At 46.0% G+C, this 16036-nt stretch overlaps 1 protein-coding gene across 1 annotated transcript; it reads left to right on the top strand.

Moving 5' to 3' along the window:
- The first annotated feature begins 11376 nt into the window (after positions 1 to 11376).
- On the top strand, positions 11377 to 13818 carry LOC309703552 (nuclear factor 7, brain-like). Its single transcript, XM_082528460.1, has 2 exons — positions 11377 to 11480; positions 11582 to 13818. Exon 2 carries the CDS (start codon positions 11599 to 11601, stop codon positions 13018 to 13020), a length of 1422 nt encoding a protein of 473 aa, XP_082384586.1. The 5' UTR covers positions 11377 to 11480; positions 11582 to 11598; the 3' UTR covers positions 13021 to 13818.
- Positions 13819 to 16036: the final 2218 nt, after the last annotated feature.

Below are 16036 nucleotides of genomic sequence, written 5' to 3'. Positions count from 1 at the left end.
CTTACTTGGTGTTGCTTAGTGTGTAATATCAGCCTCGGATCCCGCCGATTGTCATTCATCGAGGAGAAAAGACAGACAGTTAATCCACAGGAACTTCCTGGCTGACGTCAGTCTTTCAGCGTGTCTCTTCTCCCCTCGGTGAATGTCGACTCCAGGGCTCCAGCTCTCGAAGGACCAATTAATGATAGCTTTCTAGCTTGAACCTATTCGCTGGAACGTTGAAGACAATATAATTAAACAGCAAAGCAAGACACGAGTAGGCAAAGTTCTTCATGTTTCTCGTGCACGGGAGAGAACCGGACAAACGCCGTTCCTTCGCTTGACCCCAGTTGCTCTCGTCCGTTCTCCCGTAACACTGCTCTTTTATTGAGGTTACATGAATATGCATAGGTTCATTAACATATGACGTCTACATACACACAAAGAGTACCGTGTGTGTGTGTGTGTGTGTGTGGTACTGCTGATCAAAGGGTCCTATAACATGAAAGCACAAAAGCAAACATCCTTGGTCAGGAAGAGGGTAGTCTCCCCCTCACCCTAAATGGTTCACCCTAGATAACACGGTGAGGAAGTCCAGCAGTTCATCAAACCAAAAGCACTTAGACTAGAACAGACGTAGCTACGTTAATCCTACCGTAAAACAATAAGACAAGGTACGACCTCTCTCATGCTCCCAAAGTGCTCTCTAATGCACACAAAGTTTGCAGACTATCAAGGATCAAAACCTCTACCAATCTACAACTAATTACAAAACTCTAAGCATATATAAGTAGATATTTCTAAGCATAAATGGAAATCAACAATACAAAACCTAACACCTGCTCCATGGTTTTTCACAACATTTTGCACATCACTATTTAATACAGGAAGTAGGTGAACTAAAACAAGTCATCGTTCTTTGTGAGAGGACCATATTAATGAAACAAACCTCAATGACATCATAGGGATCCCTAAAGATGCTCCTGCTGCTTCTCTTCCTCCTCATCCTAAGCTTCCTTCTCCTTGTCCTCGCCTTCCATCCAATTGTAATTCAACCTAATTGTGTTGCTCCCCCTCCTCTTCCTCATTTTGTTGGAGCTGTGAACACAATTAATGTGAATCTGGATTAATTTGTGCAAACAAGAAAAATCTACAGCTTTTTGGTCAGAGGTGCTCTTGTGATTTAAGCCGGGTAGAGTAGATTTATCTGTTGATGCTACCTGCTTCAGCTCTGGCTGCTGAGTGATATTTATACCCTGGCTGGATTACAAACTTTAACTATGTGCTGAACTTTGGCCCACCGTTGATACCTCTTGTTAGTATAACGACCTCTTCTTAGCTTGTATGTATGATGTATGATGGTGGATAAATGAAATATACTAAAAAATAACTATATTACAAAAGAACATGTCACGGTTCTGGGCCCGTTGGACCCAGTATTTTGAGTTTATTATGTTTTGGTTTATTTTTGCATTATGGATTGTTTTCTGATGTTCTGGTCCTTTGTTTATTATTATCATTATGGATCTGTTTCTGTTATTCTTGGTGAGGGATCAGTTCTTAGGTTTTGGGTTCTCATGTGTATTGCAGTTTCTGTTCAGTGTCATGTCTGCATCTGGTTTAGTACTTCTTGTTTCCTGTCTTATTGTGAAAGTCTTTGTCTTATGTTAGTGTGTGCAGCTTAGCTCCACCGTCTCGTTAGCCCTGATCTCCCCCAGCTGTGTCTCCCTTCTGTGGTCCATTCCCTCATTACTACCCTGTGTATTTAAGCCCTGTGTTTTCCCATGCTTGGTGTCGTGTCGTACCTTCAGATTATGCCTGTGTGTTCCTGTTCTCTGGTTTCAGTGGTCACTTCATGTTTTGTTTTCGTACCAGCAATAAAGCTGAGGTTTTTGAGTTTCACGTTAGTGTCTGAGTCCTGCGTTTGGATCCTCCTCTCCGCCTGCCCACACACAGAGCCCTGACAGAACATCTATCTTGGAAACATCAAATGACCGGAGGGTAACTTGTCAACTAGTCCGAAAATAAGTTATGCAGGAACAGTCAAAGACACACCTTCTCATGTCACATTTCTATTCATTTCTATATAATTAGATTAGACAATAAAGAGTTATCTAATCTAATTATTCATTCAAAACACTTATGCATAGCTGTATTTTATACAGCTCATACAGAATTCAAAGTACAGGTTCATGTGAGTATTTAATGTACGGCTCAGATTGTAACAGCAGTCTGGCGAGGAAGGAGCGGCTAGCCGGTCCAGCGGGCATGTGGTGTGGAGGTTAGCCGGATAACACGGAGCCGGTCAGTTAAATTAAACAACAGACCTTTATTCCTTGTCAGCAACATAAGACCATACAAGCCAGGTCTCCACGGCTCTACACTGTCCGTACATACATGTGCGGGGATTGGTAGTCGCCGGTGCCAGGCCGTTACGATGGTGAGGTCTATCCTAAGAACAGAACACGAGCAGCATGTAATGGCTGCCACGCTATACTCACACACCCCCTAGGAGACTCCCCCCCTAGTGGTGCTATAACCCAAAAGGTTTGTTACATCACCCCCCCAGCAATTCGCAGGCTGTCCTCAGCCGGACCCAGGTGACCCTCTTCCCGCTACCCTTCTTCACTATACATAGTTACATTAGGTACTAAGCAGGTTGTGGAGGAATTATTAGACACCCTTACCTTATGCATTGGTACAGTCAATAAACAAAATTAGTGCTTGAAGCAAACAATACAGAACATGCAGTATTACTGCCAATCCATCTTCCAGAGATGGTCATAGACAAGGGAAACAGTCAGACATACAACACAACCGGTCACACAAATCAGTACAACCGAAAACCAAACAAAGGCTCTCACGGGCCACGATGACGAGGGCTCAGTGGAACAGAACAAGTAATCACCCCTTATGAACAGAACAATTACAGCATGTACATGTATGAAACCAACCCTCAGTCAACATTGAGTCTGTCCGTATGATGACGGTTAGTCCACCTGGTAGCAGTCCAACCCTCAGTGATTCTGGGGCACCGGCGGGGTCTCAAATGATAGTGTTCCCCCTCGGCCGGTGGCGACTCAGAGGCGCCCTCGGCGGGGTGCCCGCCTGTTTCGATATCCCCTGAACTCGGGAATGAGGGCTGTTCCCCCGTTTCAGTCTCATCCAGGCTCTCCTGGGCCGAAGTCCGGTGCCCTGAAGGAGATGTGGAGTCCCAGGAGTAAAATGGCTGAACGTTCACGACGTGGAAGACTCCTGCGTCTTCACCAGTGTCAATCTTGGCTAATCTGTAGTTGACCTCCCCAAGCTTCTGAGTAACCTGGAGGGGCCCTGTAAACAAGGGTGCCAGCTTGGCCGTGAAGCAAGATTGAGCGTCCGATCGATGATGAGCTTTGACTTTCACCAAGTCTCCGACTGCGTAGGTCATCGGCCGGCGTCTCAGGTCGTAGTAGCGTTTCTGCCTAGCATGGCTGCGAGCCAGTGTCTCCCTGGCCCGATCGTGGGCCTCCTGAAGCGACGCTTTAAGGGTCTCCGGATAGGGCATGGATGACTCCTCGCTCTCCCCGGACGGCTTAGTAAGCAAGTCAAGGGGTGTCTCCAGCTCCCTACCATACAACATCATAGCAGGGCTGAGTCCTGTACTTTCATGGGGGGCCGAGCGCAGCGCGAAACAGATTTGGGACATGAACTTATCCCACGACGCGTGCTTATCGCCCACGTATGCGCGGATGGCCGTTTTGAGAGTTCTGTTCACTCTTTCGGTCGCATTAGTTTGCGGATGATACGCCGTCGTGAGGCGGTGGGTGGACCCAAGAGTGGAGAGAACAGAATCAAACAGCTCACTGACAAAAGGTGAGCCCCTGTCCGAAATAAGGTACCTAGGGGCCCCATGCCTAGCAAATACCTCGTTAATGAACTTACTGGCTGCCACTCGAGCCGTCGCATCCCGAACCGCACACACTTCGATCCACTTGGAGAAATAGTCTACGAAGACCAGTATGTACGAGTTCCCCGAAGCGGTGCGAGGTAGTGGTCCGACAAAATCGACCCCTGCGTATTCCCAGGGTCGCTGGGGCGAAATGGGGACCATGAAGCCCGCTGGCTTTCTTTGACTGGGTTTTGTGAGTTGACATACTGGGCACGACAAGACGTAGCGTTTAACTTCCGATGCCATCTTGGGCCAGTAAAACCTAGACTGCATTCTTGCTAGTGTCTTAGCAATCCCCAGGTGACCTGCTGTAGGGTGGTCATGATAATAACCGCACAGGGTACCCCGGAGAGCCGTAGGAGCATACAGCTTCAGCTCCTCCTGGGGGCGAAGATTGCGCTTATGTTTCGGACCTCGGTAATAGAGTAGGCCGTCATTGACCACCAAGGACGGTGAAGGACTGGCATCCGAACCCAGGTTGGGGGAACACTCCAGGTCTCGGAGCTTTGGACCTGCACCTGGGTCATCTAACTGCAGCTGCCTTAGTTGTGTTCGGTCTTCTAACAAAAGGGGAGGCTGGGCACGAAGATCCATGCCCCACATGACAGCATGCTCCGGCAAGATTTCAATAGCAGGACCCTCTGGTGCAGGTAGTGGGTTGCGAGACAGAGCGTCTGGCACCCTGTTGTGCACCCCCGCCTTATGTACGATGGTAAAGTCAAAGTCCTGCAAGCGCAGGGACCACCGCGCCAACCGGCCAGTAGGGTTTGGGCGTGACATCAGCCACTTAAGGCTGTTGTGGTCAGTCAAGACCGTCACATGAAGCCCTTCCACATAGGGACGAAAGTGTTCTAAAGCCCAAATCACGGCCAGACACTCCTTTTCTGGCGTAGAGTATGGTTTCTCTGCCTTGTGAAGAGCTCGACTCGCGTAAGCGACCGCTACTTCCCTACCCTCTGCATCCTTCTGCATTAAGGCCGCCCCCAAGCCAAGGTCACATGCGTCCGTATGGATGAAGAAAGGCCGGGAAAAGTCAGGGAGTGACAGGACAGGCGCTGTCGCAATGCTCTGTTTCAGGAAGTCCATGGACTCCTGACACCTGTCATCCCACTGAAAGGTAACATCCTTCCTTGTCAGGGCGTGCAGAGGTTCTGCATGGCGAGCGTATTCCTTTACGAATCTGCGGTAGTATCCCGTCAGACCGAGAAACTGCCGCACCTGTTTCATTGAGGACGGAGTTCTGAACTGCATCACAGCCTTGATTTTGTCATCGTCCGGTTTAATGCCATCCGGGGTAACCCGGTAGCCCAGGAAGGTGAGCTCCTTCAGGCAGAACTGGCATTTCTTAAGCTTCAACGAGAGACCCGCAGACCTAAGTCTCTCAAGGACCTCCCGCAGGTCCAACAAATGCTGTTCGAAGGTAGGGGACACAACCACGATGTCATCCAGATATACAGCACATGTCTTGTAAACAAGGCCGCTGAGGACGTTGTGCATCAGCCTCTGAAAGGTGGCTGGTGCGTTGCAGAGGCCGAAAGGGAGCACGCGAAACTGAAACAGCCCAAAATGGGAAACAAAGGCTGTTTTAGGACGTGAGTCCCCTGAAACCGGCACCTGCCAGTAACCCCTCGCCAGGTCCAATGTTGAAATGAATCGACCTCTCGCTAGGAAGTCGAGAGACTCATCGACCCGCGGTAAGGGGTATGAGTCCTTCCGAGTCACCTGGTTCAGCCCCCTAAAGTCCACACAGAACCGTGGGTCAGCGCCCAACCTGTTAACAATCACGACAGGTGCGGCCCAGGGGCTCATGGACGGTTCAATTATGCCATCCTCCAGCATTTTCTGGACCTGCTCTTCAATGAGTTGTTTCTTTGCAGGGGAGGTGCGGTATGGGGGGAGGAGGTTAGCCGGATAACACGGAGCCGGTCAGTTAAATTAAACAACAGACCTTTATTCCTTGTCAGCAACATAAGACCATACAAGCCAGGTCTCCACGGCTCTACACTGTCCGTACATACATGTGCGGGGATCGGTAGTCGCCGGTGCCAGGCCGTTACGATGGTGAGGTCTATCCTGAGAACAGAACACGAGCAGCATGTAATGGCTGCCACGCTATACTCACACACCCCCTAGGAGACTCCCCCCCCCCTAGTGGTGCTATAACCCAAAAGGTTTGTTACAAGATCTACAGACTTTCAGAGTTTCTAGAGCAGACACAGAGCTCACGTCACAACAGGCTTCAGGCGCCATTTTAGTGACTTTAACAATATATTACATTTTAATTTCGGTCTAGCTGATATTAGGTTATGTACGCAGCACGCAATTGAACCACATATTTTAGAAGCCAAAGGTTCAAATTAGCTGGGAGCACCTTCACTCAATTATAACAGTGGTTTTGTTAGGAAAACAGTTTTTGTATACCAGATACTAAATTGCGCTGACCTCAACGGCTAACGTATCTAGCTAATCGCTACTGTTAGCACAACATTAACAGCAAGCTACAATGACGAGTAACAAAAACAAAACAGTAATAAGGTTTCAATGAAAATGTTTTACCTTTTCCAACAGTCCCAGAATCCAGAGCTTCAAAGTCCAGCAGGTACTGAAGACTGTTATCCGTTTCGCTGTCACCGTCCGTGAGTTTTTTCCCCCGAAAGGTCAAGGCCCGCCGCTCGCACACTCTGTCTGCGCATGCGCATACCAACGACTGACCCCCTCCGTCCGCTCCCGGGAGGTTATAGTATGACGTGTTCTGACGTCACTCTCTCTCTCCCTGTCATTTATTTGGCTCAAAACACATATTAACAAATTGCTCAGTGATGAACAACTACTCAGATCATTTACCAAAGCAGTGCGCTTTGTCAAAACAAAGTGTGTGTTCATTACACTGACATTCTGTTCTGCAATTGTTATTTACTTGTATTTTATAATTTGACTTTACATACTGCTGGGTGGTTTGTAAAGTTTACAATAACTAGTATTATCATTATGCTATATTTTCAAAAATACATAATAATCTTAAAGGAATGCCTTGGAGTAGAAAATAGTAATGCTTTATTAAAATTTAAAACTAAAGTACAGTATTTGAATGTGTGTATTGTGTCTACTGTTTGTTAACTCACCATATTCATAGTGTGTTTGTGGGGTTAGGTGTGTGTGTGTGTGTGGGGGGGGGGGGGGGGGGGGGGGGGTTAGGGTCTTTAGGCTTTGGCCCTCACCCCTGCCACCAGTATATTTTTAAGCAAATATTTCTAACTTTTATTTGAATATTCAGTTTCCTATCTTCTCTTAAAGGGTAATTGCCAGGTATCCCGCCCTCCCCCTTCGCACACACATGCACACAAAGAAAACACAGAGTATAATTCACAGCCTCATTATAGTGAATAAATATTTATGCCATTTACACCACCAAACTTAGATTGCTAAGAATGAAGAACCTTTTGTTCTTTAAAGAACCATTTGTAATAGCTGAAGAACCATCCACAAAATAAAAAAGGTTCTTTAAAGAACCATGAAGACATCTGAAGAACCATTTAAGAACCATAATTTTTCTGAGTGCAGTGGAGGTGGTGAGTGACAGGAGAATGGCGGCTAAGCTGTCATCCCTGTTGGACAACGTCTCCCACCCCATGCAGGAGACTCTGACAGCACTGAGCAGCTCCTTCAGTGACTGCGGCACCCACCTGGGGGGCTCTTCAACTGGTGGGGAAGATTGTCACATCTTGCAGGAGCTTTCCTCTCCTCAGGGGCTCTCTCTGCACAGGGACACAGGAGAGGTGGAGGAAGATCTCAGCCTGGGTGTTTATTGTCTTATGTAGTCTGGAAGAAGAGTGGATGGTGGGGTGGGTGCAGTTTTCTCTGTGGTGGGGTTGGGTGGACTGTCCCGGGCTCTGTGGGGCCGGGAGGCGCTGCTGCACTGGCCCCGGTCTGGATGGGCCTGGGCCCCCTTTCCCTGGCGGGTCGCGGAGTATGGGGGTGCCTACTGGGGTCAGCGGGGGAGCTGGCCCCAGGGAGCGGTCACTTGCCCCTCCCTTCCTTCCCTCCCCATCTCCAGCTGCCTCCCTCTTCCCGCTCCACCACAACCACCCACACATGCAGGACCTTGGAGTAGGGGTATGTCACCAGGGTGCAGAGGAGGCCACCCCCCCCCCCCCCCCACCCCGTCCCCTTCTGGCTGCCTCTGCCTCAATTTTATCCCACAACTTAGACATTCACATTACTCACACTCTCATTACACATACATATAGGATCTTGGGGGTGGGCACGATACACGGAACCCAAAGTACCATCAGGGTGTACACCCCACCCCTGGCGTCGTTGCCCACCTCTCAATGTTAAATACACGTAGACATTGAGGGCCAACAGGAGGGACCATGCGCTTACCTGCTGCTCTCTGGCAGGTAGCTCCATGCCCTCCTGGGTTTTAAATGCACCTTAGAACACACATGCATCAACACTACAATGAGCGGGTGGAGGGAGGTTTGGAGTCTTCTCTCACCCCCATTCTCTGCGACCTGCTGGAGCGGGGGGGCTAGGAGGAGGAGTTGGCCGTCCGACTGCGGTCTGGAGTGTGGGGCCTCCCTGCTGCTGCGGAGTCGGGGCGGTCTGCCTCCCCCCACCGCAGGGAAAAGGGTAACACCACCTGGGTCTGGGTGCAGTTCCCCCCCTCCAGGGGCAAGGGTACCTAGACCCGGGGCTTAGAGTACGCTTGGGGAGTGTGATCGTGTGTACAGCGTCTCTTTATGTCTGTCTCCACGTTGGTTGAGTGTGGAGTAAGTGTATATGAGAGCATGAGGGTGGGGATGGATGTTTGTATATGTGTGTGCCTGTTGGACAACGTCTCCCACCCCATGCAGGAGACTCTGACAGCACTGAGCAGCTCCTTCAGTGACTGCGGCACCCACGGTGTGGGACGGAGAGATTTCACAGGTCTTTCCTCCCCACTGCTGTCAGACTCCATAATAAAGACTTTAACTGATCAAACACACACATCCACACGTGTGCAATAATCAGAATCAGAATCAGAATACTTTATTGATCCCTGGGGGAAATTATTTTTTGTTACAGTGCTCCATTTTAAACCAACATTAAGACAAGACAGACAATACGCTAACTAAGAATAGTACAATATATACATATATATACATACATACATACATAAGTCACTTATAAATAAATATTTGGAAAAGAAACATGTGTAGTTGTAGCAGCAAACAGTGTGTTAAGTGGATGCGTTGTACAGGGAGATGGCCACAGGCAGGAATGATTTCCTGTGTCGTTCAGTGGTGCTTTTCGGTAATCTCAGTCTCTCACTGAACGAGCTCCTGTGACTGACCAACATGTCATGGAGTGGGTGGGAGGTGTTATCCAACATTGTCTTTATCTTGGACAGCATCCGCCTCTCCGACACCACCTTGAGGGAGTCCAGCTCCATCCCCACAACATTGCTGGCCTTACGGATCAGTTTATTAAGTCTGTTGGCATCTGCGACCCTCAGCCTGCTCCCCCAGCATGCAACAGCATAGAGCATCGCACTGGCCACCACAGACTCATAGAAAATCCTCAGCATTTTCTGGCAGATGTTGAAGGACCTCAGTCGCCTCAAAAAATAGAGACGACTCTGGCCCTTCCTGTAAAGTGCTGTGGTGTTTTTAGCCCAGTCCAGTTTATTGTCAATGTGTACTCCAAGGTATTTATAGTCCTCCACAATGTCAACACTGACCCCCTGGATTGAAACAGGGGTCAAGTGTTTCCTGGTCTTCCTGAAGTCCACAATCAGTTCCTTGGTCTTTGCCACGTTGAGCTGCAGATGATTCTGCTCACACCACGTGACAAAGGAGTCGACCACAGCCCGGTACTCTGTCTCATCATCCCTGCTGATGCATCCAACCACCGCAGAGTCATCAGAAAACTTCTGAAGATGGCAGGTCTCTGTGCAGTGGCTGAAGTCTGTGGTGTAGAGGGTGAAGAGGAAGGGGGAGAGGACAGTCCCCTGTGGTGCCCCTGTGTTGCTAATCACCTTGTCAGACACACACTGTGGGAGACGTACATATTGTGGTCTTCCTGTCAGGTAATCAACAATCCAGGACACCAGAGAAGCAATAACACTTAGTGCAATACTCTTTTCTGACAAAGTTGTATTTTTACTCAGTTGTATACAGCATGTGTATTCTATTTTTATCCTATTGTATATTTTATTCTATTTTATTCTACTGTATATAGTATTTTATTTTATTCTATTCTGTATAGTTGTGTACATTATTTTATTCTTATTGTATTCTATTCTACAGTAAAATATGCTGTGGGGCTGTGTGGACAGTGCAGGGACTGGGAATCTTGTCAAAGTTGAGGGACACATGGATTCCACTTAGTATCAGCAGATTCTGGAGACCAATGTCCAGGAATCAGTGACAAAGCTGAAGCTGCGCCAGGGCTGGATCTTTCAACAAGACAACGACCCGAAACACTGCTCAAAATCCACTAAGACATTCATGCACAGGAACAAGTACAATGTTCTGGAGTGGCCATCTCAGTCCCCAGACCTGAATATTATTGAAAATCTGTGGTGTGAATTAAAGAGAGCTGTCCATGCTCAGAAGCCATCAAACCTGAATGAACTAGAGATGTTTTGTAAGAGGAATGTTCCAAAACATTCAACCACAATTCAGACTCTCATTGGAACCTACAGGAAGCATTTAGAGGCTGTAATTTCTGCAAAAGGCAGATCTACTAAATATTGATTTCATGTCTTTTTTTGTGCTGCCCAAATTTATGCACCTGCCTGATTTTGTTTAAACAATTATTGCACACTTTCTGTAAATCCAAAAAACTTCATTTCAATTCTCAAATATCACTGTGTGTGTCTCTGGCCGCTATATCTGTGGGGATGGTGTTCACTCTGTGTTGGAGTGTCCTGATGACATCCAGTTTGTGCTTGAGTGTTTGATAAGTGTATGTGTTGGTTTACTGTACACATCAACTTTTGTCCCCTATTGGTGATGGAAATCTCACAGTTTAGGAAGGCTAACCTGTCATGTTTTCCACATTCTCCTTGGTAAACCTGATGTGTTGGTCCACAAAGTTCATGTGATCAGTGAATACCTGAAACAATGACTTGGGTAGGGTTTTCCTGTTAGTGTCACCTGTCTATGAATGATACTTGATCTCAGTTTCCTGAAAATAGTGTCATTTGAATGCTAGCAAAAGGTATGGTCTTCCCAAGCATACTGATAGGGGAGCCTTGTTGTATGTATGTAATGTCCCCGATCTAATAACACCAGGAATGCACAGAGGACACACACAAATTTGGATTCATAGTTATTATTTAGTTAAGACAAGAAAATACACCGCTGTTCAGGATGAAGCAACAGCATGTATGGGAGGAGGTGGATGAGACTCCGCCTCTGACCTTACACAAGTGCTGCGACAAACCAGGAAATAAGCTGTTCCTCTTTCTCAGTAAAGGGAGACACACAGACGATCAGTGAGTAGCTGTAGCTGCACGAGTGAGTGCAGCGACAGTGGAAAACTCCAACACTGCTGCTTCAAGCTGCTGACGCTCCACACACTGAATGTGAGTTTGAGCAAAAACACGACTCAAAGGAAGTTTCAGTGAAGGTGGTAGAGGAGGGAGGGGAGCCAGGACTGACTGTACTTCCTGTCTGCTGTTTTCAGCTTCACTCACAGACTCAATGGCTTCCAGATCAGAGGAGGATCTCTGCTGTCCGGTCTGTCAGGAGGTCTTCAGAGATCCTGTTATTCTGTCATGTAGCCACAGCTTCTGTAAAGACTGTCTGAAGAGACGGTGGAGAGAGAGACCAACACACGAGTGTCCAGTTTGTAAGGAAATATCAGTGGATGATCCACCTTTAAACCGAGCTTTAAAGAACCTGTGTGAGTCGTTCTTACAGGAGAGAGATCAGAGAGCTTCAGAGGCTCTCTGCAGTCTGCACTCTGAGAAACTCAGACTCTTCTGTCTGGACCATCAGCAGCCAGTGTGTCTCATCTGCAGAGACTCAGAAAATCACACCAATCACAGATTCAGACCCATCGATGAAGCTGCACAACAACACAAGAAGGAACTTCAGGAAACTCTGGAGCCCTTAAAGAAGAAGTTAAAGGTTTGTGAAGAAGTTCAAGTGAAGTTTGATCAAACAGCAGAACACATTAAGGTCCAGGCCCGACACACAGAGAGGCAGATTAAGGAGCAGTTTAAGAAGCTTCATCAGTTTCTAGCAGAGGAAGAGGAGGTCAGGCTGGCTGCACTGAGGGAGGAAGAGGAGCAGAAGAGTGGGATGATGAAGGAGAAGATGGAGGCTCTGAGCAGAGAGATAGCAGCTCTTTCAGACACAGTCAGAGCCACAGAGGAGGAGCTGAGAGCTGAAGACGTCTCATTCCTGCACAACTACAAGGCTGCAGTGGAAAGAGTCCAGCGCTGCCCCCTGCTGGATGATCCACAGCTGCCCTCAGGAGCTCTGATAGACCAGGCCAAACACCTGGGCAACCTGACCTTCAACATCTGGAACAACATGAAGGACATGGTCTCCTACACTCCTCTCATTCTGGACCCAAACACTGCTCATCCAAACCTCATCCTGTCTGAAGATCTGACCAGTGTGAGAGGAGGAGAGAGGCAGCAGCTTCCTGATAATCCAGAGAGGATTGATTATTACATTTCTGTCCTGGGTTCTAAGGGTTTTAACTCAGGGACTCACAGCTGGGATGTCGAGGTTGGAAATAATACAAGCTGGATGCTTGGTGTGGTAGAAGAGTCTATTCAGAGGAAGGGAAACAAAGAGTTTGGATTTTGGGGTGTGATTTTCAGTTTAGGTAAATACTCAACACGCTCACCATCAGCTCCTTTCACTGCTCTCTCAGTAAAGAAGAAGCTCCAGAGGATCAGAGTGAATCTGGACTGGAACAGAGGAAAGCTGTCGTTCTCTGATCCTGATACTAACACACACATACACACCTTCACACACACTTTCACTCACAGGATGTTTCCATTCATTCAAACTGGTGATGAAGTGAAGGTGTTGCCGGTGACGCTGACGGTGTCAGTGTCAGCGGCACCATTAGCAGATCAGGTCAGTTCAGGATGGTTTTTTTTCTAATGTGCTTTCCTGTCAGTGCTGCATGTAGCCAAAACCCCAAATATTTCAAAGATATTCTTTTTGTCCTTTTTAACATTGTGCTCTAAAGCTTCTGTGACTATAGCTTATTCAGTTCAAAATTTTAAGTTTATTTGTAATGCATGACAGCAGTAAGCTACAGCACAAATGGTAAAATCTGTTTTGGATTGTTTGTTATCTTATATGGGTACATGCTGTATTAATTATTTTTTTGTTCTTTTTGAGTTCCTTGGCCTCCGCTCCAGTCTTTCTGGGTTTGAGTGAAAGAGGAGGTTGAGCTGGTTTACAAGAAGAAGCCAATAAAATGGACTGAACCATGTCTTGCGATCACACAGGGGGGGGGATGGTGTTCTTCTTAAACACACACACACACACACACACACACACACACACACACACACACACACACACACACACACACAATTTTTAATAGTTTGGACCTTTGTGTTTTTGGCTTATTGGTCCCTAATAGTGCTGTCCACCTTTTCACATGGAAAATCATTTCACTGTTTCTCACTGAATGACTCCCCAAACTAGATTTGAAATTCTATCAAGTTTCTAATCATTACAAGTGATTCATGTTTCTATTTGATGTGTAAATGGAGATGATTTAGTTTGCTGGGATATGGACTGACATGTGTTGAATGGGAGGAGCAGTTTGTTGTTGTCTTCTTGTCTGTTTATGACAACAATAAATATGTTGTTGAAACAATGATTCATGTTTAACTCCATATATGAAATGTTTCTGATCTTTGAATTCTGTTTGATTAAAGACTTTCTTCATGACACAAATGAGATTTCAGTGTATTAATAGAACTAAATAAGCTCAGAGTTGAAAGGCTGGAGTATTATGTAAAAATTATAAATTGTTCATCAAATTGCCCTGCGACAGACTGGCGACCTGTCCAGGGTGTACCCCGCCTCTCGCCCTATGACAGCTGGGATAAGCTCCAGCGCCCCCCACAACCCTGAAAAGGATAAGCGAAAGCGAATGGATGGATGGCTGTTTATAAAATAAATAAAGCTGTGTGTTATTGTTTTAATATATACACGATGCAAATTTGCTCATAAATGGGTTGGCGCTTCATGTTTTCAGAGTCAAGAGCTTCATTCAGTGTTAATGTTTGGATTTGAAATATTGCCGGTAGACATAGAGTGCAGAGGGTTTTTCAGCACGCTTACACATACACCAGTGATGGCTTTTTATAAGTCTCTGGGTCACAGAGTCCAAACAAGATGTCCTGAACTGGGCCTTAGAATAAACTGAAGGATAACATTTGATAGTCAAGGCTACACAGGGTGTGTTTTTGTGTCCATGTTTCTCTTATTTCAGGAAAAGGAACAGGAACTGCCAAAGCAAATTAAATCTTTCTAAACCACAAATATTTCTTCTTAAATATTTGAACACAACAACAGTCAAATAGTGAAAAATAGGAAGTAAGCATGGTGCTACTGGAGTGGTGTGTGTCAAGACTGATTTCAGCAGGAATGGAGAGAGGGGAGAGTAGAGTGAACAGGCATTGTTTAGAAGGGTTCAGCAAATCTGAGCTGGCAGCAATCGCTTCAGAGTGTCAGGTCAGAACACTTGCAACTTTTCAGATGCAAGAGGAACAAACTGCCAGTCCAGGAATAAAGTTGTCATTCTTTATATTTCAAGAATGGGCCCCATGGGTGGGCAAGAGTGTGGGGTGTGAGTGTGTGTGGTTTGGTCTTATGAATGCACACACATTGTCGGTTGTGCGGCTGCCGTTTGTCTCTAAACTGAAGCTGCATGTGTGCACATGAGCCAGCTTCAAACTTGGCAGTTTTGTGTCTGGATTAATGCAGGAAGATGTTAAATATTTGAAATACTGTATTTGTGTTTCTGATAATATCTGTGAATACTGGATTACTAAAGATCAGAAAGAACTGCGTTTTTCCACATTATTACTTCTGTTTTTATTTGCCAACTTCAGAAATTATTTTTGAGAATAATAAAAGAAATGTTTGAAAAGAAAAAATATAAACAGTCATGGATAAATAATATATGATGACAAGATTATATTTCTAAAGGAAAAAGCTGCTGTAATGAGAAAAAAAAACATTTGGTTCTGAGCACAATTATCTGTAGTTTGTTTTCATTGAGGAACACTTCTGCATTGCAGAGACAACCTTGTTTGTCCTGACAACTCCTGTGTGAATGTAGATGAACATCAAAGTGTCAGATAGAGATAGACCACATGTAGCTGTAAAAAATATTACTTATACTCACTGTAGAGGATCCACAGGGACACCTGATGACAATGTTTAGAATCAGCAGCTTATTTAAACCATTTACTAGCCACCAACATGAGGTCATGACCTGAAATAGTTTTCCAAAAGTCTTGATGGAGTTCCCAGAGATGCTGAGCACTTGTTGGTCCTTTTGCCTTCACTCTGCGGTACATCGCATCCCAAACCATCTCAACTGGATTTAGGTCAGGTGATTGTGGAGGTCAGGCCATCTGGACAATAAGTCTCACTATCTGTTTAACAGATAGGTTATGAAGTTACAATTCCCCACTGTTTGTGTTTGTATGTGTGTAGAACATATTTGTGATGCTATCCGTTATGTATATATGTGTATATGTGAAGTGCATTGAGGATCTCGAAAAGCGCTTCACATATACATATAAATCACACCCACATATAAATGGAATCCATCATTATTGTTATTATTATTATTATGACACAAAAGTGACATTACTAAAACATGTTATCAATACATAAAATAAAGAAATATCAATCACAATCCCCAACAGTGTCACCAGCAATGCACCTCCACACCATCACACCTCCTCCTCCATGCTTCACAGTGGGAACTTTGGTGTTAAGTGATGTGGTTGAAAAGTTTGAGTGCGCCTAACTTTTGTGATGGTGCGCCTAAGAAAAAAAGTTAGGTGTACCAGTGCAACCATGGAAAAACGTTAGTCTAGAGCTCTGCGTCTGCTTGTTGCTTTTTCTTAGTAGTGGTTTCTTA

Source organism: Aulonocara stuartgranti (assembly GCF_965226115.1).
Source record: "Aulonocara stuartgranti genome assembly, chromosome: 3".
In the NCBI taxonomy this organism is placed as follows: Eukaryota; Metazoa; Chordata; class Actinopteri; order Cichliformes; family Cichlidae; genus Aulonocara; species Aulonocara stuartgranti.
This window is presented reverse-complemented; position numbering and strand designations above follow the sequence as displayed.